A 21,349-nucleotide genomic window follows, 5' to 3' on the forward strand; every position below is an offset into this window, starting at 1 on the left:
AAAGTAAAAGTTTTTATTTAAATTAGCATAAAAAGCACAAAATAACTAAGACCCATGTTTAATAGGCTACAGTCAACTTCAAATCTGAACGTTTTTTTGTCAACAGTGATACAGCTTAATGCAAACATTTCATAAAGTTGAAAATAAGCACTTTATAAAAAATAGATATCTACATTGTAACATAATGAACTTACAGTATGCATTTCCCCAAAAGGCTATGTGGTCTGTACATTTTCCCCAACAATATAAAAAGGAGTTCCACCACTTGAAAGAATGATAAATACGATGACAGCAGTCGTCCATGTGATCTACTTTCTATGGAAGTGTATATGTGTGACAGTGCACAGAGAAATAGGCTCAAGGGCCTGGAGTGAGAATATTACAGGAAATTATAAGCAGAAAAATACTTTCTCTAGGCAGATCAAACCCAAAGTGGTTATATCATAGCCAATAAAAACGTGTCCATCTACTTCTGAAGCGCAAGGCTTTACAAACAAAACAGAGTTTACTCATATTTCTAAGTAGGAGTGTGATTCCTTCTTTTTTTTTTTCCTCCCCATTGCCACCAGATGGTATTCTTTACACTCAAACATCTCTCCCATTTAAAAGCAGCTTTTCTGCACCTGACTTGATGGTGTCAAAAGGGAAGAGTTGTGCAACATGTACAAACACCAATAGTTCACATAAAGTATGAAATGTCAGACAAAAAAAAAAATCAACTATGAAATGATAGGAGTGTTGACATTCGTCAGCCTTTGGGGACTCAATAAGGGAGTTTTGGGAAGGAGGCGGCACAGAACGAGTCGCGGTAACTGTGGGACTGGTACTTTACATGCAAGGTAGGCTGGTGACGCTCTAAAGGAAAGAGGCCTTTCGAGAATACATATATTAAAAGGGAGGGGATTGTTGGAGCAGTAGGTAGTAGAGGGGAGTCCACATTGCGGCGTGTGATCTACTCCTGGGCCTCTTTGCCGGTCATCTTGTAGATCTCGGTGGGACCGTCCACATGGGTGATGGTGGTGGTCAGCTGGATGTCCTCTCCACTGTTGGCTCCGCCATCTCCTACACACAACACACATCATTGATGGCACCATTACACTTAAGACCTCAAGTCACTGGCTACGCTTACATATGCACAATAATGCCACTATTGCCGATGCTGCGATTAAGGCAATAGTCTGATTAAGCCGTTTACATGATTGCATGATCTGACAACTTCCCAGAATACTCCTGTTTATATGACTGAAGCACTAAGATTTTACAGAGATAATTGTGGAAATAGAATATATACATATATATATTTTGATAAAAAAATAACTTGTTTCCTGTCCCGCCACTTTAAAATTTAACCAAAAACAACTACAGCCATGATTGTGCTCTACCACATCATGTTGTTGGTCGCAGCCATATGCCTATCTCTACTGCAATTACAAAATGGCATGCTTCAGGCTCTACTACTGGGAAACCTGTTAGATGACAGTAGACGACGCATGCAGTTGTTGCGCCCCCGGCAACCCGGTGGGTTTGGATGGAGCTGTGTCTCCAGGACCTCCAGTCCCCGTCAGTGGCTTGTATTCCTGATGATTTGCACTGTAGAGACCTCGAAGCAGTGCGGAATAGCCTACTAGTTTGGTGTGCACAGAAACACAGACGTTTGTGTACCTATTTGGCAAGAGCCTGATGATAGTTGTGAAATATTTAAATCAAGGTACCCTCACCGGTTGAGGCGTGCGTAATCGTTCAAATTAGAGGATGCAGGGGAATTAGAGGATGCATGTCTTAACTGGTGTCTATTAATGCGATTAAGATTGGAGCACTCCTCATATCTTACTGCGATTATGCTTACTTCGACTATGAGCATAATAACATTAGCCTAATCAGAGTGTGGTATTTACATGGTTTCTGCCTTACTCGCATTATTGCCATCAAAATCTTGACTAAGGTCGCATCGTCTACAAAAATAAGAGCACAGATTCTTTGTCTTTTGAGTTCTCACTGTACTCTTTGCATTTCAGTGTATATTCCTCTATTTTAATGCAGCCAGTCTTCCTTTAGGAGGAAATCTACTCAATTTCCTCAACATAAATGCCTTCAGGCTCACTTGAAACAGCACTGCAACTCGCTGTACTGATAAAGTAAATCAGCACAGAGAGACTGGGGCTCGGAGAGAGACGCCCCTCCCAGGAGCTCGGCTGACGCAGATCAGGGAAAGCTTCCAGAACTTCAAAACCTCTTTTTCTCTCTCTGCGTCACTGACGTCAGGAGATGGATGGTTTTCATTACTTCCCCTGCTCTCCCTCACCCCACCACCACCACCCTCTCTTCACTCTTCCCTTCCCTCTGGAAGGAAGCCTGGTGTCCATTAGAATCACCCTCTTGGGCCAAAGAGACCCTCCTTTCCCCTGGGAATCTCGCTCATTCTCATTCTCTCTCTCTCTCTCCTCCAAAGGCAGACTTTGCATGAATAGGCAGCTTTACAGTGGAAGGCAGACACTTGCTCTTTAACAGGATGAAGTGAGTGCTACTGGGACACTGATGCAATCTGACAACTTTAAGAACAGACACAGTTAAATGTGTCTATGTTTAAACTTAAATTATTATTGCAGACAGATAAACCAAGGATAGTATGTAAACTGGGTGCATTTTTGAGTAATGTTCTGCCTTTCTTTAAATGACTTCATTTGTGCTAAAGATCTATTCTGGTTGTTTACCATTGTACTGCTGTTTTGTTTTAGGTTTGTACTCCATACCACGATGTGTGGTCTAGAGTAAATAAAATCTGAATTGGAAACATTGATAAATAAGGAATGCACACTGCCTGGAACCCTAATTATATTTTCCAAGATGTCAACCCATAACTCAGAAATTAATAAGAAACAGAGAATTTGAACTAAATCTGACTTGAATATTATTTAATTATATAATAAAGTGACAATTCTGTCAAGCAAGTAGGAGTTATGTGTAAGCACCATGAAGACACTGTATTTTCCATATGTTTTACTCTTGTTGTCGTATTATCTTCAGTATGTTCCATTTGTCACATTCTTATCTATATCCTATTCTTTGCTGCAGCAATGACACAATTTCCCCATGGGGAAAAAATAAAGTTTCATTTTACCAGAACCAACAGAGTGCAGCAGTTAACCTCCCACAAGACTGCATCCATCCATAAAACTTAATTCAGAAAAGAGAAAGCTGATGATAATAAAAATAAATAAATAAAAAGTACTTACCAATGATGCACTGGCCGCTGGACGGCTCGTCTCCGTAGCGTTTGTGTGACGGTGCGTAGAGGAACATGATGGCAAAGACGTACAGGTTCCACATGCCATAGATGCCGGTGAAGAAGGCGCTGCTCACCTGCACTGTGTGTTCTCCCCAGTGCCAGTGGCCCTCATTGACCTAGAGACAGACAGACAGACAGACAGACAAAAACAAAGGATGAGACGCACACTTTTCTTATCCGACTGACAAGATTCAGCTGCTAGTGTGTTGGCATGGGACAGCAACAAAAAAGCTCTTAAAGTCACAATGAAATGAAAACAAGACGCCATCGAAATACTGTTCCCTGGTGAAAAGATGAGAAGAGTGTCACGCAGTGGACAGAAGTGTGCGTCACGAAGAAGGCCACACCGTTGAATTTGAGGACATTACGAGACTCACCTGACTGATGATGAAGAAGATGACTGTCATAGCGGCGCAGGCCAGAGTGACCAGCATGAGGAACTTGAACCTGAAAATCAGACCCTAGGCGATAAAGGGGATGAGTTAGTGACAAAATCACAAACAAAGAACGCATTAAACTGTCATGATCTAATTCTTTGGCTTTGCGTGATAAGGAACTCCAACTCAGACAGGAAGGCTGATGGACAAAAACACACACACACCTCGTAGTGCAGGCGTCTTGCTTTGGACATGGCAGGCAGCGAGGACCTCTTGCCGCTGATGTTGCGGAAGACCTGGAACACCATGAAGCACAGGAAGAGGAAGTAGAGACAGGCGCAGATCCCTGCCACGATTATGAACGCCATCTACAGCAACACCAGTCATGGAAATAACTGGCACAAAAATGGTGGTACTAATAGTTACACATGCTGAGATAGAGTTACATTATTCAAATGAAAGAAGGGAGACCTCCTTATAGGGCGTCTGCTGGCAGAGTGGCAATGCATAGATACAGTATATGAATGTTTTAATGAGTTAGATAATTGGTGCGGAAAAAAACTACAGCAACCCCCTCTGAGGCAACCAAAGGTAGACTCACTCTACTGTACTGTAATCAATCATTGCAATAAATAAAGATGCTGCTAAATGTTTTGTTAAGTCGTGTGTCTCTTTCCTAAAACCTTAACAGACTAACTGCAGCAGAAGTCATGGCAGAAACCCGTCAGCGGCGCTGCCTAATAAAGCTTTGATGACCCTGGTTATAGACACTGTACCAAATGTCTTCGCCAAACTCGCTGAGAGTTCTGGGAACTGAGCGAATGTCATGTCGCATATCTCAGCTTTCCCTGTCACGGAGGCTCAGAGACACAGAGGGAGGAGAAACTGGAGGAAAGAGAGAGGGGAAAAAAGAGATAAGGGAGGGGCGGTCTGGCACTTGTTTTTGACGAAGTGTACTGATGAATCTTGCATCACCCAGCCTGGCAAGCAAAGCGACACACAGGTGCACACACAGACAAGCACACACACACACACCATGGGGAGACCCTAGACAGTGCTTTCACATATGGCATCACTGAATTATTTCTCATCTTGTTAGTCTAGAGATCGCAGTGTTCAGTACATGAAGAAATTCACTGACTGCAAGACTGAAGGGAAGACCATTCAACACATGTGGAAAGAGAGACTACAGTTTCACAAAATGCTCCAACAACAGGAGCAGAGCTGCAACCATAAACAGGCTGATTGGCTACTGAAGTTAAAAAGGTGATGATTTGCTCCTTTACACCTTCAGAGGGTCTTTTATTAGAGTCATGCCTGTCTATTATCAATACACAATTTTGGGCCAGACAAGCAGTTTTGAGGTAGTTATGAAGTTAACTTGTTTAGATTCTTGCTTTACAGCACATACATCCCAACTATTGCTGCCGTTTTTAATACTATCAGGTAAGGAAGGATACAGCCAGCTCAGTTCCCACGTCTGAAGCCCAGATACTGTAGAAGGGGTTCGTCAGCTGGACTCCCCTGGTGACACAAACAAAAACAAAAACAAAAACAATCCTACATGTCATCTCGGTTAAGAATTTCACAACATTTTATGACATTTGACTATCTAACAATTAACACATGTAGGGAAGGCATGGAAAATAAGAAATAACATGGAGGAATTTTATGAGTGAAAATGTATATGTAGTTGTATATATAGTAATGAAGTACAAACTTGGGCCTCACCTCTCGCACATGTCAAAGATGAAGAGGCAGAAGGAGCCGAAGACGATGGGTCCGACCTGCTTCCAGTAGACTGAGAACCGGTTCCTCTCAGTATGGTCCTGGTGCCAGGGAGAGGGAGTGACAAAATATAAATAATAGGTTGTACTACATTTCAAAGATCAGACTTTAAGCACATCAAATATGGTGCGCCACCAGCTTGCAGTGATAACAAGGCGGGTCAGAGGACTGCAACGCCCCCGGTGTCTGTTAACATCAAAACCCTTCCTGGTTGAGATCATGGATTCATCATTGTCCTGCAGCCAAACTAAGCACTCCGTTTTATGTTTCACAGTGTTGATGGATGGTTGCAAGGATATCTGGGTGGAGTGGCACATGGAAAACACCCACACAGTGAACACAATACTTCTTGGTGTCTGCACTGTGCAGGTTCATGCCAGCGAGTGCTTCAGGCAAGCAAGCATATTGATAAGTCGATAAGTGTAGGGACAAATACTTGAGGTGCAACAGCTGACTTGTATGCGGGACTTGACCCACACAAACAGTCTGAAACCTCAAAGAAATGAGACTGCAGGAGAAAACGAGCGCATGTGCAAAAGCTCATGCCAAGCATTGCTCTACACAAGCAGTGAGTCTTGCTTTCATCTTGAGACAGAGCTTATTTTTTCATTTGTTCACCATTAGCGGGTACAGTACCATGAGGTGCTCCCCGCAGAAGATGATCCAGAAGGAAAGCAACATGGAGTAGAAGATTCCCTGCCTGATGTCTCCGAAGAGCAGCATCCAGGTCCAGTTGAAGCCCACAGAGAACCACTCCACTGGGATGTTGATGAATGTCATGGAGATGCCCAGAGCAAAGATCACCCTGAAGGAGGAAAAACATTATTAATCTGTCACTATCATTACTGACTTTAAGCGACTTTTGCCGTCATTACCGTTGCCGTGGATTAACCATGCACATGTATGCATGGTTATATGCGCCGATGTATTTATTGATTGTGAGAATGCTTTTTGATGACTAAATTGTAATTAGCATTTAAAAAACATATTCAAAATCAATACCCACAGCAGTATAATTCATGCAGCATCAGCAGCTTTGTTTTCAGGAAAGAAAAATGGATGACTAAATAAGCTACAGCAACTGAGGAAACAAGTGATGTATGTTTTTTTTGAGCGTGGACAACATTTTTTCAAACATAAATTTCATTTAGGAAATCATTATTATACAGCAAGGCTAAATCTGTGTATGCTCAAAGAGGACCATTAAGACATAGCCTATTGATTAGATTATCCAATCAGCCAGAAGCACAGTGCGTCCCCGCTAACCTATCTAATTCACGACCTTACCGACAAACCTCATTACTCCAGCTAACCTTCTCTAATCTTGAAAGTCTAGACAGGAGAGCGAGGGTGAAAGAACAAAGAACCATCCGCCTACAGAAAGACAGAACAGGGTTTGTGTCTCTAAGCGCTGCAGCAGCAGCAGCAGCAGGTCCCTACATGCCACAACTAGATGAAAGGAAGATCAGGAACAGATGGGAGGAGGGTGGAACAGAGGGGGGAAAGAAAAAGAGAGCAAGGAGTGCAGCAAAAGGTAACCAGGAAAAGTGTAGGTACAAACATTTTTGTAAACAATACAAGTAATGCAAATGATACAAGCAATATGCTGTAAGCAGTTCCACTCCAGAGAGCTCGTCAGTGAGAACAGTTCTGGCATGTTCCACCGAGCGAACGGAGTGAAACCGCATTGGGTTGGTATGCTGGGAATGTCCTGAGCACCACCAACACAGACAGGAGCGCTGAGGCCGGTATCTGTGTGTGTGAGTGTGAGTGTGAGTGTGAGAGTGTGTGTGAGAGCGAGACAAGGGCAAAAGCTGATGAAGTAGAAGCCTTCAGTATTCTAGATGTGTTGCTTACGACAGAAGATTCTTCTGATTTAATTGTAAAGAAAAGTTTCTAAATTCTAAAAAATTAACATTGATACTAGGGATGGGACGATATATCGAAATTCAATATAGCGCAATATGAAAATGTGACAATATGTATCGTGGGACAGAAAAATGAATCAAGATATTTGCTCCATTTTATTCTGCTGTGGTAATCTGTTGTCCATCACAATTTCATAAGCTTTCCATCTAAAATTATATTATTTGCACTTTGTAACAACATTTTTAAATTGTTGTTTACATTCTAGCAAGCCAGCACCATTGCTAGAAAAAATAAATAAATAAACATAATTCTGCACAGTCATACTTTGTTGTCATCGAACTTTTATTCATTACATCGTATCGTGGTTTTATCGAATCGTATCGCGAGATAAGCAGATCGTCCCATCTCCATCTAATACTAATCTCAGTTTTCAGACTTCATTTATGAATGACATCATCGTGGAGCATTGTGCACATTGCGGCTGTGAAAAGCATCCCTTCTCATCTGTCTTCGGCAGATCTCCGAGTTCAGAAGAGGTCTGAGGTTTCTTCCGCTCTCACACCTCATGTGGACGAGCATGACAGATGGCTCTGGCAAAGCTTTTACAGCATGAAAAAATCATCCGCCGTCCACAAATAGGGTGCGAGTGGCACTTCCTGAGAGCCTGCCGGTCATTTGGGAATGAGAGCCTCGGGCCGGAAAAGATAGAGGGAAGGAGAGAGACATAGACTGTGTGTGTGTGTGTGAGTGTGTGTGTGTGTACGTATGTAGGATATGTCAGTTGAGTGCGAGCTTGCAGATTGTGTAACGCGTTTCACGCTTGGCCAGGCCTTCCTGTGGCGCTGAACACTGCCTCTTACTGATCTGTCTTCCCGGCACGGCGGGGGGTTAGACAAACACTGGGCTCTGAGCAGAGCTTCACGATCCACAGCACGCCATTCACACAGTCTGCTGCAGGCTGCACTACCTGCCTTCGCTCCACTAATGTACATGGGCTCCAATTTCCATGTAATAAAGTTTGGTAAAGTTATGAGCGACAATCGTTGACATTTTGAAACCTAGTTTTTCCCTATATAAAAAGACATGAACAGTGTCTTTTTCAGTGGAAATCTGGCATGAGGCAAGTTGAACTCCTTGTTTTTTTTTTGTTTTTTTTTGTTGTTTTTTTTTAAATCAGTGACTGAGTAAACGAGGCCCTTGGCATCTTTTCAGATTTGTTTGAATATGGCTTACTGTGCATTTGACGTCACGACTGAACTGGAACCTGTTCATGGTCCTAGATAACATTCCTACTCAGACGCTGGATGAACAGTGACCTTCTGCACACAGAGCTAGTTTGACCCAGATGTACACTTCATCCATAGTTAATCTGAGGGCATGTGTCTTCAGTCATTACATGTACTAAGGCAAAGCCTCAATGGTTTCTAATGAGGCTACTAGGACCTTTCTTAACAAGCATTCTTTATCCTTTCCTATCGCCTCATACTAACCACTGAACTGACATGAACACAAAAGTCAAAGTTCTTTTAAATGTAGACTTTCCTTGGTATCCAACAATAAATAAGGGAAGAAAAAGAAGAGAGAATCTTTTGGAAAGCATTTCTGTCTTAAGATGGTTGGTCCAGGTGGAATTATATTATATTATATATTATAATTCTTATAATGAGAAATATGTTGATGACAACAGTAGTGATCTGTGCTGATGTGATACTTACTTCTCCAGCAGCACAGGAGGTCTGGTCATGAGGGTGATGCGTCTCCAGTACCAGATCATGATGATGAGGATGCTGGGTGTGAGGAACGTCTTCATGGCAAACCACACTTTGGTGAAGCCTCCGTTCTGGTGGATGCTCTGGGAGGGGAAATGAACGAACGCCGTCAGCTTCACATGTTCATGTCGCCTCCTCTCCTCTCATGCATGAAATTTGGTTGGCAAGTGCAAAACCCTCACACTCTGTCAAATTTGCCATGACTGCAATTTTGTCATTATATTCTCTCATCACATTGCAGATAATATTCCAAGGTTCATGTTCAAAATTTTCTACATGTAAATCCAACCCAATCTAAATAAAAGCACATTCTATGACCAAATGATCCGTTATCACTCTCAAGGTTGAAATGCACATTTCAGCTGTGTGTGTCGACAAAAGGTCAGAAGGTATGCTGCTTTTCGCAATCCGACAAGCCAACTCACAACCAGACGAATGTCCCTGATCTCTCCAATGCCCACGTTGATCTTCTTGCGCTCGTTGACAGGCAGGCGGATGTTGAGCAGGTAGTACTTGTGGGCCACGCTGCCCACCTCCATGAAGGGCAACAGGTCACACTCGTAGTAACGGCCCTCATTCTCAAGGGTCTGGAGAACACACAACAGCACACGGCATCTGGTTTAATGCACATGGAACAACTGACACCAATCTGATAAAAATGCCTTTGGTAGAATTCTGCCATTGGGATCCCACAGACTTTATTCTGGCCAGGCCTTCCTGTGGCGCTGAACACTGCCTCTTTACTGATCTGTCTTCCCAATGACATACTATGCCACCCTCAATTATTTTGGGGCGGCATAAATCTCCTCTACAGCGAAAAGAAAATCTCTCTATGGGGATCAATAAGGTATCACGGTATCATTACCATTATCAATATCAATATTTATTAGGGAGCAAATTCATTAAATTCTAGTAAAGATGGCATGAAATCACACGAAGATACTGCTTTCAAGGCAGAAATTGTGATGACAAAATGCTCTGATGGATGGAATCTTTATATCTGAATATTAAACTATATAAGCTATTGAATTTATCTGAATCTGCAAGCACCAGCAATATTTACAGATATGTGCCGATATCACAATATACACTTTAAAGTATTGACAACAGTAATATAAAAAAAAACAAATTGACAAATAATAGGTACTATCAGTGTTGTAATAGATCTGATTGTCCCTACTATTTAATAACTACTATTAAACCAGCTCAAAGCCAGATAGGAATAAGTTATTTTTCTCAACTCAAAGACACATGATGGTAAAGCAGATGGAGAATGAATGATGTGCAAGGCGGCGGGTGTTCCTCTACCTTGGCAATGGTGAAGTTGCAGCTGAGCTTCCTCTGCTCTAGAGAGTGGGCCATCTCTGTCCACTCGTCCATCGTGTCGTCTCTGTAGGCCAGGCCCACGTCAACGGTGACTATCGCCCCGTCCTCTGCACAGCAAGACACACACATTACCATCACTATTCACTGCTCACATTTGGTAGATATTTAGTTGTTAAAGACTTGCAGGGACATTTAGTGACATATTTGCATATTCACAGTGTAATTTCACTTTAAAAGCAAAGAGAGTTGATTGAACCGGTACCAAAAATCATAGCATCCAATGATTTACGTATATTTGCAGGACGGAAAATGTATGTAATCCAAGATCGTTAAAAATGTGTTATGTGTTAAAATATTCATGTTAATCTGTATTTTGACACATATCTCAATGGTATCACATCCCTGCATAACTGCGGGCTGCGGTATCATCCTAATGATGGGATAAAATTAGGCCTTGGTGACTGACTAACAGCCATGGCCTTTCAAGAATGAGCCCAGAGAAGTGACTACGTCCCACTACATTCACCACTACAATTCTGAAATCTGTTCAAAATGAACATTGAAACTGTGATAGGATTGTTTAAAAACAGCCGCTGGATCGTTTTAAAAATGGTCAAATCTGTAAACATATTGTTCACGTTCACTTAATAATCTGTTTCCCATGCTAAGACATCAAGAGCGGTTGAACAAAGTGATGTAGATAGTAAATATTTTAATCATCGTGATAAACTCAGCTAAGCTTGTAAATGAAATGCTCGTCATGTAAATGTAGCTCAATTACAATATGAGAGTTTTCAAAGTACTGAAATACCAGACTTCCATCTCAAGCCAGTGTAAATAAAACAAGTGCCACATTGATTCAACATTCTGCTTTCCATGGTGGCCCAAATCTAGGTTACTTCCTCCTTGACGAACTTAAACAAGGCCCTGAGCTGGCCTCTAACAGGCTGGCCAAGAGGGACCAACAAAAAGATCCAAAGCCAAGCTATTAAAACTGTATCTTTAGATCACATTACAAAGCCAAGTGTTCTCTCCTCCAGCCCTCCAGAGAGCCTCTTGTGCCGTTATGAAACAAGCTGGAATGAAGAGAAAGAAACTCAGTGGCCTGTACTATGAGAAAGAAGGGGGAAAAAAGAGAGGACAGGAAGGGGGAGAGGGAACCAGATGAGTATTGGCAGCCGACTGTCTCCCCTCTCCCGTCGGTCAAGCCAGTGCAGCCCGGGCCCCTGAATGTCAGCTTGCTGTGTGCAAACATTCCACCCCAGTCCAGTGGCCATCGCCATGGAAACTAAGCCTCCTCAACAGCTGTGTTATTGCTGGACCCCTGCCAGGGGGTGCTTGGTGCTGGGGTGGAGTGGGCCAGGTGGGTGGAGTGGTTAATAAGGGGGGAAGCTCTTCTCAGGGACGAGCATTGTAACACAGATAAGGTAGTTCAGGGAAGAGGGGGCCCTCTGTTCACTTTCTCCACTGGTCATACCGCTGCAGAGTAGAGTCCGCCTACCTTTGGCACGACAAGTGTTCTGGTCATATTGGAGACAGACGGGCTGCCGACGCCATTTTGTTGGTTGTGGAAGGCCTGCCCTTTGGTTTCTTCGCTTCCCTCTCCCGGCTCGCGCGATATGGACATTAGTAATACCTTTAGGTTCTGTCTGTCTGCTAGCTTTCTTCTTGCTTGAACAAAATGGCAACAAACTAGCCATGTTTTTAAAAATGAAATTGATGAAAAGTCTTCATACAACCAAACTCCAAAGGGTGAAACAGAGCTCCATTTGAGAAGTTGTCTTCTCAAGACAAGATGCCATGTGTTGGCTGATGTCCATCTTGCAAGATTGTGATTTGCCATTTGTCTAAATCCTTACTATACATCAACCTAAGGCACTTTTTACTGGATTTTTCTACCCACCCCAACTTCCAGGCCTTTGATCAGAAAAGGGTGAATGACATCCCTGCACCCCTACCCCGTCTCTGCCACATACTGTTATCTACTCAGGCTCTTCTATATCTACAAGCAGCTCCGGTGTAGCTCAGAGAGATCAGAGTGAGGTTGCAGCATCTGGCAGAAAGACCTGTCTGTGGTCCAGGGTGAATCACTGACTAGTCTGTGTGGCAGCCAGGCAGTAAACAGCCCACAAGCCCTTAACGCGTTTCCGCTGAGGCCAGGAATGTGAGCAAGCGAATGATGCTGATGACTAGGCCACCATTATAACATGACAGTTTAGACTAGCCATGCCAGCAAGGTTGGGTCATATAAACTTATACCCCCATCTTTTGATCTCTTGTTCACTACATTGTTTCATATAGCTCTATCACTTCTCTGTTCAATTGGCCAATTGGCAGAAGGTGCATGTGTATCAAGGTTTACAAGCATTTGGTAGGCTACAGATGTCCCTCTATACATCAGAAGTGTATTGTCAGCCTTCTTCTAGTTTTCCCCTCATAGCTCAAGGAGAAGTAAACATGCATACCTATTTCCAGGCCTTCTGTCCCAGTGCTTGAGGGTTGAGACTACTTTCCTAGGCTGAACCAGTACCATCATTCATTAGTCTGCTTTATTCTCCTCTCTAATCTTGCCTGCCATGCTGCCAAGCCGACCCCCCCCCCCCCCCCCTCTCTCTCCAGACACCAGTCATCTTCCTCCTCATCCCTTTCCTCTCATCCATACACTGACACACTGAGATGTTGCAGGTATATCTATCCTCTTTACACTTTAGAGTAGTATTGTTTAACACTGGGCAGGGAAGCAAAATTGCTTACAGGCCAGTTGATGGTGGCTTCCCCTCGTGACAAAACAACATGGATGTATGAAAGAGCCTGGGTCTCAAGACAAGACTACATTTTACTCAGGTAGGCTCCCTGGCTCAAAAAGGTTAAGAACTTTCCTAACTTTGACAGAAATTTTCATCTCAATCTTCTCTTGTGTGCTCACACACTGATAGGGTTAGAGTTAGGTTAGGACTCCAATATCACTCCCATGCCCACACCATTTCCATGTGGCCGAGTGGGAGACTCTTATTATTATTATTATTATTATTATTAATAAACCTTTATTTAGACAGGTAATCTCATTGAGACACAGGGTCTCATTCTCATGAGAGACCTGGGCGGCCAACAGCAGCAGTACAACACAAATTTACAGACAGACAGGATATTCAATACAGAGATAAGATAGATCACAAATCATAAAAGTGATAAGTGCAAAAGTGCCAAAGTGGTAACCAGATTTGAAGTACTATGTACAAGAGCAAACCCCCACAGACACTCTTTCCATATTTCATAGAAGTAATTTAAAATCCCCTAGGGGAATCATGCTGGACAGCTTCAGTTCAGGCTGTAGTGTGTTCCAGGTTGAGTGGGGCAGAGTAGGAGAAGGCCTTTTTACCAAATTCAGTACAGACTGAGGGGATGGAGAGAGTGATGAAGCCCTGAAGAAGCGTAGGCTATAGCAGCACTGTTTACGTGACATATAAGTGGATAAATAAATGGGCAGCAGTCCAAGAATGGATTTATAAATGAAGTTATACCAATGCAAAGCTCTGCGCATGGATAATGATGACCAGTTGACTAAAGAATAAAGAGTACAATGGTGTGTGAGGGGTTTACAATCAGTTATGAATCTCAGAGCTCCGTGATAGACAGCGTCCAACAGATGAAGAGAGTGAGCTGAGGCATTCATATACAAAACATCCCCATAGTCCAGGAGAGGCAAGAAAGCAGCAGCAACAAGCCGTTTCCTAACATTAAAGGAGAAACAGGATTTGTTCCTAAAAAAGAAGCCCAATCCTAATTTCAATTTCCATTAAAAGATGATCAATATTAAATTTAAAAGAAAGGCTTTCATCAATTGTGATGCCTAAATATTTATAGGTGGTCACAGTCTCAATAGGGGTACCTTGTACAGACATGATACAGGGAAGAACAGCTGGCACCATCTTTTTGTTAGAAAAGAACATGGCCTTGGTTTTGTCTGCATTTAACACCAGTATGAGGTGGAACAGGTGCGACTGAATAGTGTCAAATGCAGACTGCAGACGTTCAAATGCCAGGGCAACAGTGCTTGCACAACAATATACTAGGGCTGGACCCGAATATTCGACTATTCGGATATTCGTTCGTTGGGTAGGTATTCGGTTTTCAATTTTGGGATTCGGATATTCGTTTTTTTTAATTTAATTTTATATGTAATCCGTAAACCGGTTGCCATTGACGCTACGAAGCAGTTTTTTTTTTTTTTACTTTCATTCAAATGTCAGTCACATTTGCTGATCGCCATGGTGGCACAGAGAAAAAAGTACGACCTGAAATTCAAGCTGTCAGTTTCAAATTTGCTGAACAAAACTCAGGAGAAGCAGCAGCAAGACATTTCTCCATTGATCTTTTTTTTTTTTAAATCTTTTAAATCCTCTCTCTCTCTTAATTGAAGTTATATGTATGTTAAGTATGTTTTCAGCGCTGTGTTTTTGTGAGGAGGAACTGTGACTATGTGTGAACTTTGTCGGGTGAACTGTTACCCGTGTATGGAAAGCCAAGCAGTTTGAAGGTGCGTGACTCTTAAACCCCCCCCCCCCCCCCTGCGGCCGAAGCTTCGAATATTCGCTGTTGATTACTACCGAAGCTCCGAAGGCCAAAAAATGGTATTCGGGACAGCCCTACAATATACAATAGTATCATCGGCATAGAGATGTACAGATGCATTAATATTTTGACCCACATCATCTACATAAATAGTGAAAAGGGTGGGTCCTAAAACTGAACCTTGTGGCATACCTTTGGTGACATTTAGAAAGCTGGAAGAAAGACCACTGAACTACACACATTGCTTACGGTTGGAAAGGTAATTTGAGAAATGCATTTGAGAAATGCATGCTTTGAGATGGTGTCTTCTGCAAGCATAGACAGGAAACAGGTCTGAGGAGGTATACTACTCCACAATGAGGGCAAGAAGCAACATTGTAAACAGACAGTATGTGACCTCATTAATGCATCATGTTACACCATTGTCTCTGCCCGCAAGATAAGAGGAGACAGAGCCAGTGACAAATGTATAGCAACACTGGTAAATCCACTAAAATACAGGGTGATCTCATCTCACAAGTATGTAAACCGCTTGGTTCTTGGTCCCAGGATTGGATAATAGGGAAATTCATTGCTCAGAGGCTACCAACTATGAAAACAGGCCCAGATTACCACTCTCCTCTCTCTCTATACCTGTCTCAAGGGTGCCTGTCAAGCCCTTGTCACAAAGCCGCAAGGGTCTATATCGCTATAGAGAAGCAACAGCAGGACATCCATCATTGTTAGCCGCCTCTCTCAGTGTAAGAGAAATCCAATCTACTGAGAGCGGAGAGAAAGAGGCACATTCCTGTGGTTCCTCATGCATTCCCCACAATCTACTGAACTGAAAACAGACAATAGCCTGCCAGGACGTCGTGCAGGGACGGCAATATAAGAAACATATTAGGAGTATTAGTGCTAAAGTTAGAATGACATCACACTTGGATTTACAATCAGAGTGATTACAAGTGACAAAGGATGTGAATATTTCAGAGGCTAGCTCAGTCTGGCGAGTTCAGCTGAGCCATTGTACGCTGCAAATATTTGCCTACAGATTACAAAACACAAGACATAACAAAATCACAAAATATAGACTACTCTGACACTGAAAAAATGTAACACACACACACACAACATGCAAATAGCATGCAAAGTCCACACAAATAACAGAGTCAAGGTTAAACAGACTTGGAATACAATAACCAAGTAGTTAATTAATCATTAATTACTAGTTAATTAATATAGCTAATGCAGCCTTTGCTTCTCTCCAGAATTATATTCCACGCACCACATGTTGCTGCGCACATGAGGCCGGACCTTCTCACCTATCCATCTCTACATCTTGAAAGCCATGTCCTGCAGTAGAAACATGAGCCCGTTCACCCTGAAGTGAATCCATATGAAAGCCTCAGATCTCACCTATCGGGTTGTTAATCTTAAAGGCGATGTCAAACTGCAGGATGACCAGCATAAACTGGAACCAGGGGCTCATCTCCTTGCTGGGCAGAGGAACGTGGACAGCAAACACAATGTTGTTGGCCTCGATCTTCTTGGCCATGGCCTCATCGAAGTTCCGGATCTTGTCGCATTGGTTCGGGCCCCAGGGCATGAACCACTTGCTGCTCTGGTGGTGCTTCACTGCGTCCACACACTTGGTGGCCAGGTAGTGGACCGCTGTGGTGGGGCTGGGAGCTGGAGGGACAAACACAGAGGGGAGAGGTGTTAGACTTGGTGCCATATTAGAATTCTGCATCAAAATGTTCCAAGGTCCTGCCAAGATTGGGACAAATTGCCCCCAAAAACGTAAAAAAAAATAGACCTTTGGGCACAGTCAACAGGTTGGGATTGAGCCAAATCCAACCCAAACACTGTGGCAATTACTTTAACAATGTTTAGAAAATGCCTGGGAGCAAGGCTCTCACTTTGAAGTGATCAGTGGGGAAAATTCCTGAAAGCACTCAAGCACCAATTACACTGTATACTCATAGAGATTCATGAGCTTGGTGAGATTGGTGTTTGTAGTCTGTAGTCATAGGATATGAGTAGTGATTGGTAACAGAGCTAGCATTATCATACAAACAAAAGTTTTGGTCTCCTTTCGACAAGTCCTGAGGTCTGATGTGAACCAGATCAGAGTGGCTTGGAAATCAAAAAGCTAAACTTTTTTTTCATTTTCATGATTAGCATGTTCCAAGAGCTTATTAGATTCATTATGGCCTGGGATTTCACTCTTATCTTCTAATATTAGGTGTAACAGACAACATTGGGCCAAATCAAGTCTTGACGTGTAAACCCAGCCTAAAAGTAAACAAGCCCTAATTCAAATTTTACCCCCAAAATAAACCTACAGTGCCTTCAGAAAGTATTCAACCCCCTTGACTTTTTCTGCATTTAATAGTGTTACAGCTTGAAAAATGGATTACAATAACCGATACAGTCAAAGTGGATATTTCAATTTACATATTTTTACAAATCAATTAAAATGCAAAGCTGAAACATCAACAGTGATTCAGTAAGTATTAAACCCCTTTGCAGCATCAATCCAAATTAAGTTAAGGTGCATTCAAATTTGGTTGAATGTCCTTGAGATGTCTCTATAACTTTATTGGAGTCCACCTGTAACAAATTCAATTAATTGAAAATGACTTAGAATGAAATACATATGAAGGTCCCACAAATGACAGTGCATGACAGAGCAGAAACTCTACCATGAAGTCCCAGAAACTGTTTATAGACTCCAGAGACCGGCGTGTGAGGAAGCATAAGTCTGGGGAATGGTGTAAGTACTTGAAGATAACTGTTCAGACACTCCCCACTTGCCTGAGCTTGAGAAAATCTGCAAGGTAGAACAGGAGAAAAACCCAAATTCTAGATGTGCCAAGCTGATAGCGATGTATCCAAGAAGACTCACTGCTCACAATCGCTGCCAAAAGGTGCTTCTCCCAAGTATCAGGGGGTTGAATACTTATTTAACTGAGATATTTCTATATTTCCTTGAATTCAGGCTGCAACATCACAAAACACAGAGAAAGTCAAGGGGGTTGAACACTTTGAGGTCACTGTAGTGTAGATCATGTATGAGGTCAACAAGGCACCATGGATCCTCAAATGGATCCTAAAACTAACAACTAAACCAGACTATAGTTCTGACTCTTGGGAAGTAACAACATTACACTAACCATGACGGCAAGAAAACTATAAAAAATAGCCAAAAACAAAGTAGTACGATCGGGAGAGATGCAATTGTAACTCGATCATCCCAGACCACTTTGATGTTCATCACTGAAAACGATTAGATGAAAAACAGAAAGACATTAAGAGCTGAATAACAGTTTGTGTCAGTGCAGATGGCCCTGATTACTTATCTTACTATCTATTCTTATCTGTTCAAATAACAGAAAGCAGAATGGCAAGTACCACAGAGAGCACACACACCCTTGGGGTTACAGATGCCTTTGGCCCTCATAAAACTCAGCCAAGGCCATCTTCAAGGGACCTTTAGTCGTGTGAGTGTGTGCGCGCGTGTGTTTGTGTATGTGTGTGTGTGTGTACACAATTGTGTGTTTTATGCATCTTGTCTAAGTGGGGTGTCATCACTGCTCTAGCAGAGTGGAATTTGGGATATCCTACTGAAAACACACAGTGAAAGACACACACAGCGACAAAGAGGTCACACCAAACTGAATTAAACCCAGTTATCTGGAACCCCTTGGAGTTCAATTATCTGGTGACCCTGAGAGTCCAGCAGCACACCGGCTCCTCCAGTCTCCACCGCAGTGTGTCCAGAATAATGGCCGTCCCCTCAGCCCGCTGACCCCATGCCGTGTTCCTGGGTTTGTCGGGAAACAAGGGGAGAAAAACCCCTTTCTACTCAATTACCCCCGCCGCCCCCGGCCACCGAGCAAACACAAAGGAATCTGGCTTCATTAAAACCATCTCAGCCAGGAACGAACCAAACAAGCTAATTTATCACCAGCCATCGTGTGAGCGAGAGAGAGTGCAGGGACAGAGAGAGAGAGAGAGAACGACTGGTGTTCAGGGGCTGAGGAGGTTTTCCAGATTCAGCCCATGAGAAAGATAGGCATCTTTCACATGGCTTCAACTACTATCGACTGTGGTTTCCACTGTGTGCGTGTGCGTGTGTGTGTAGCTGCGGTGCATGTGTGAGTGAGTGGGTGGATTTAAAGAAACTTGACAGCAACTCCAATACAATCCTTGAGGCAAAATGCAACTTTGACAGCTGGGTGCACTTGTGCGTGTGTGTGTGTGTCTATGTGTGTGTGTCGATGCAAATGAAACAGGCAAAGAGGAGAGAGGAGGAAATGTGAATGTGCTGGGAGGGGGGATAGGGATTTGGGGAGAAGGAGAAACACAGAGGGACAGAAAGAGTGAGAGGAAGGTAGAGAAAGAAAAGAAATGCTGCCTGGGGCCACAGAGCAGACAGACATTTTAGGGGAGGAGGGGATTGAGAGTGTGTGTGTGTGTGTGTGTGTGTGTGGTGGTAGGAGGTGTATGGGGGGAGAAAGGGGGGAAAGAACATTGGAGGTTGCATTGAAGAAGTTAAATGCAGATGTCGGCTGCATTTCAGTGTATTCCAGTGAAATTAACAACAGTTGAATGTCAGACCCGGACACAAAGAGCGAGGTGTCCTCCTGTATTATTTCCAGGCACAGAGCCACAGAAAAGAAGCCAGTCGTTGAGGCAAACACCTTGGTACAAAGCAGTGATTTAGCTCAGAGGCACTTCACAAGCTTTGGACACAACAAAGTATCAGTTTTAAGCGGCGTGTGATACAAACTGACCGCTTCAAAGCCAGCAGTGTTAGTGGCTGCCACGGCCAAGTCCTGGTGGAAAGTTAGCCCTTTTTTTAACCTAGGAAAACATTTATTAAAGCGTGTATGGACGCATGTAACGAAGAGCCCGACTTGAAACTTTGCGCATGTAGTGGTTAAAAAGAAAACAGTTACGGTTCGTAGCTAAATAAACAGGCACGCGTGCACAAAGGATTTCGGATTATAACTAAACCAATGATAAAAGTGAAGGTTGGGGGGGAAAAAAGAAAGTCAAGCTTACCAATCAAACCGCCGACCATGAAGGAAAACGCCTGGAACAAGAGCAGAATAACTCCCACTATCACCAACTTTTTGGTGCTCATGTTTTCAATAATAGCCCCCGCCATCGTGAAGCAGAGGTTGGAGGCAAAATATCACACCGAGCGAGAGCAAAACAATACTGTGCAGACGGGACGAATTCACTGCATCTACGGCCGGGAAGGCGAGCTGGGCCCCCTCCACCGCTTGCTTTTGCCTTTCAACTTCGAAGGAGGAAAAAGAGGAAGAAAAAAAAAGAGGGATCACATGACCGACTAGCACCCAGCTTTATCCCCGCACAGCCAACACCAGACTAGGAAAGATCTATGGAGCGCCACCGCATTGCAATAGAGGCTGGTAATGCAGGTTACCGTGTCATTGAATGCCTATAATAGCGCCCCTGTTGTGCGGGTCTAGGCTGCAGGGCTATTTAAAGGAATGTTTCAGCGGTCCCACCTCATGTTTGGTGCTGCTTAATAATCCTCACCACATTGTTCTGCAAACTGGGGATTCACTTGCTCTGCCTTTCTATCTAGTGTGAACACTACAGTTAATGGTTTCATCTACAAAATAATAATAATAATGCAAAAACTTGTATTTATTCTGGAGATCTAAGTTCTGTGATCTGCATTGCAAAATAACATTCATTTTAAGTAATTTAGTCTGTTATTGAGGATTAATGTCTTATTTTTCTTAAAGCAAGTGTAACAATATGCCAATGGGCATATTGGGTTTCAATCATTTTCTTGAAACAAGTCATTTATTGATACTAGTGGAGTGATCTGCCTTATACTGGCTACTTTCAAGATATTGACAGTCTTGTGTCTAGAAAACTGAAACAAGTGAAACTCCATTGGAAACAAGTGGAATTGTCTGAACCCAATGACAGAATTTTTCAATTTTCTTAAAAACAGGTTTTTAAGACTGAATATTGAGACATAATGATTTGTTAAGATTTACATTTTTCCAGTGACCTCAGTCTGTATGTGGAGAAAACCTTAAAATAAATTAGGAAATCCAGAAATCCTTCAAATAAATGAGGAAATCCAGAAATCCTTCAAATAAATGAGGTTCCAATGTGTCTTTTATAGTGATGTTCGTCAGGTGAAGCCTTAGGTTTCCCCTGTGGCTGAAACTGTGTTTAAGTATGGATTTTTCAAAGAGCTTAGGCTACTTTGATTATTAGGACAAGCACACTAAGTCACACATTTAGTACAGACACACTTTATCTTCAAGTGGCTTGACATGTGAGAGCAAGTAAGTGATTAAAATGCTCATTTGCATAATCTATTA

General features: G+C 42.7%; 1 protein-coding gene across 3 annotated transcripts; it reads right to left on the bottom strand.

The window, feature by feature from the left end:
- Positions 1-4: 4 nt before the first annotated feature.
- On the bottom strand, positions 5-20,341 carry wls (Wnt ligand secretion mediator). 3 transcript variants are annotated; one of them, XM_071518583.1, is made up of 12 exons: positions 20,040-20,340; positions 16,386-16,658; positions 10,398-10,522; positions 9,515-9,676; positions 9,036-9,172; positions 6,088-6,256; positions 5,395-5,492; positions 5,124-5,187; positions 3,888-4,031; positions 3,664-3,747; positions 3,249-3,402; positions 5-1,062 (listed from the first exon to the last, which is right to left on the bottom strand). In XM_071518583.1, exons 1-12 carry the CDS (start codon positions 20,143-20,145, stop codon positions 953-955), a joined length of 1,626 nt encoding a protein of 541 aa, XP_071374684.1. In that variant the 5' UTR covers positions 20,146-20,340; the 3' UTR covers positions 5-952. The 3 variants fall into 3 exon arrangements, with proteins under 3 accessions (XP_071374684.1, XP_071374682.1, XP_071374685.1); XM_071518581.1 differs by having other exon boundaries at positions 3,234-3,402; positions 20,040-20,336; XM_071518584.1 differs by lacking the exon at positions 16,386-16,658 and having other exon boundaries at positions 20,040-20,341.
- Positions 20,342-21,349: the final 1,008 nt, after the last annotated feature.

The sequence above is a fragment of the Centroberyx affinis genome, unplaced genomic scaffold (assembly GCF_046629955.1).
Source record: "Centroberyx affinis isolate AG114_WGS23_722 - 3 ecotype Tasmania unplaced genomic scaffold, CSIRO-AGI_Caff_v1 ptg000609l_1, whole genome shotgun sequence".
Lineage (NCBI taxonomy): Eukaryota > Metazoa > Chordata > Actinopteri > Beryciformes > Berycidae > Centroberyx > Centroberyx affinis.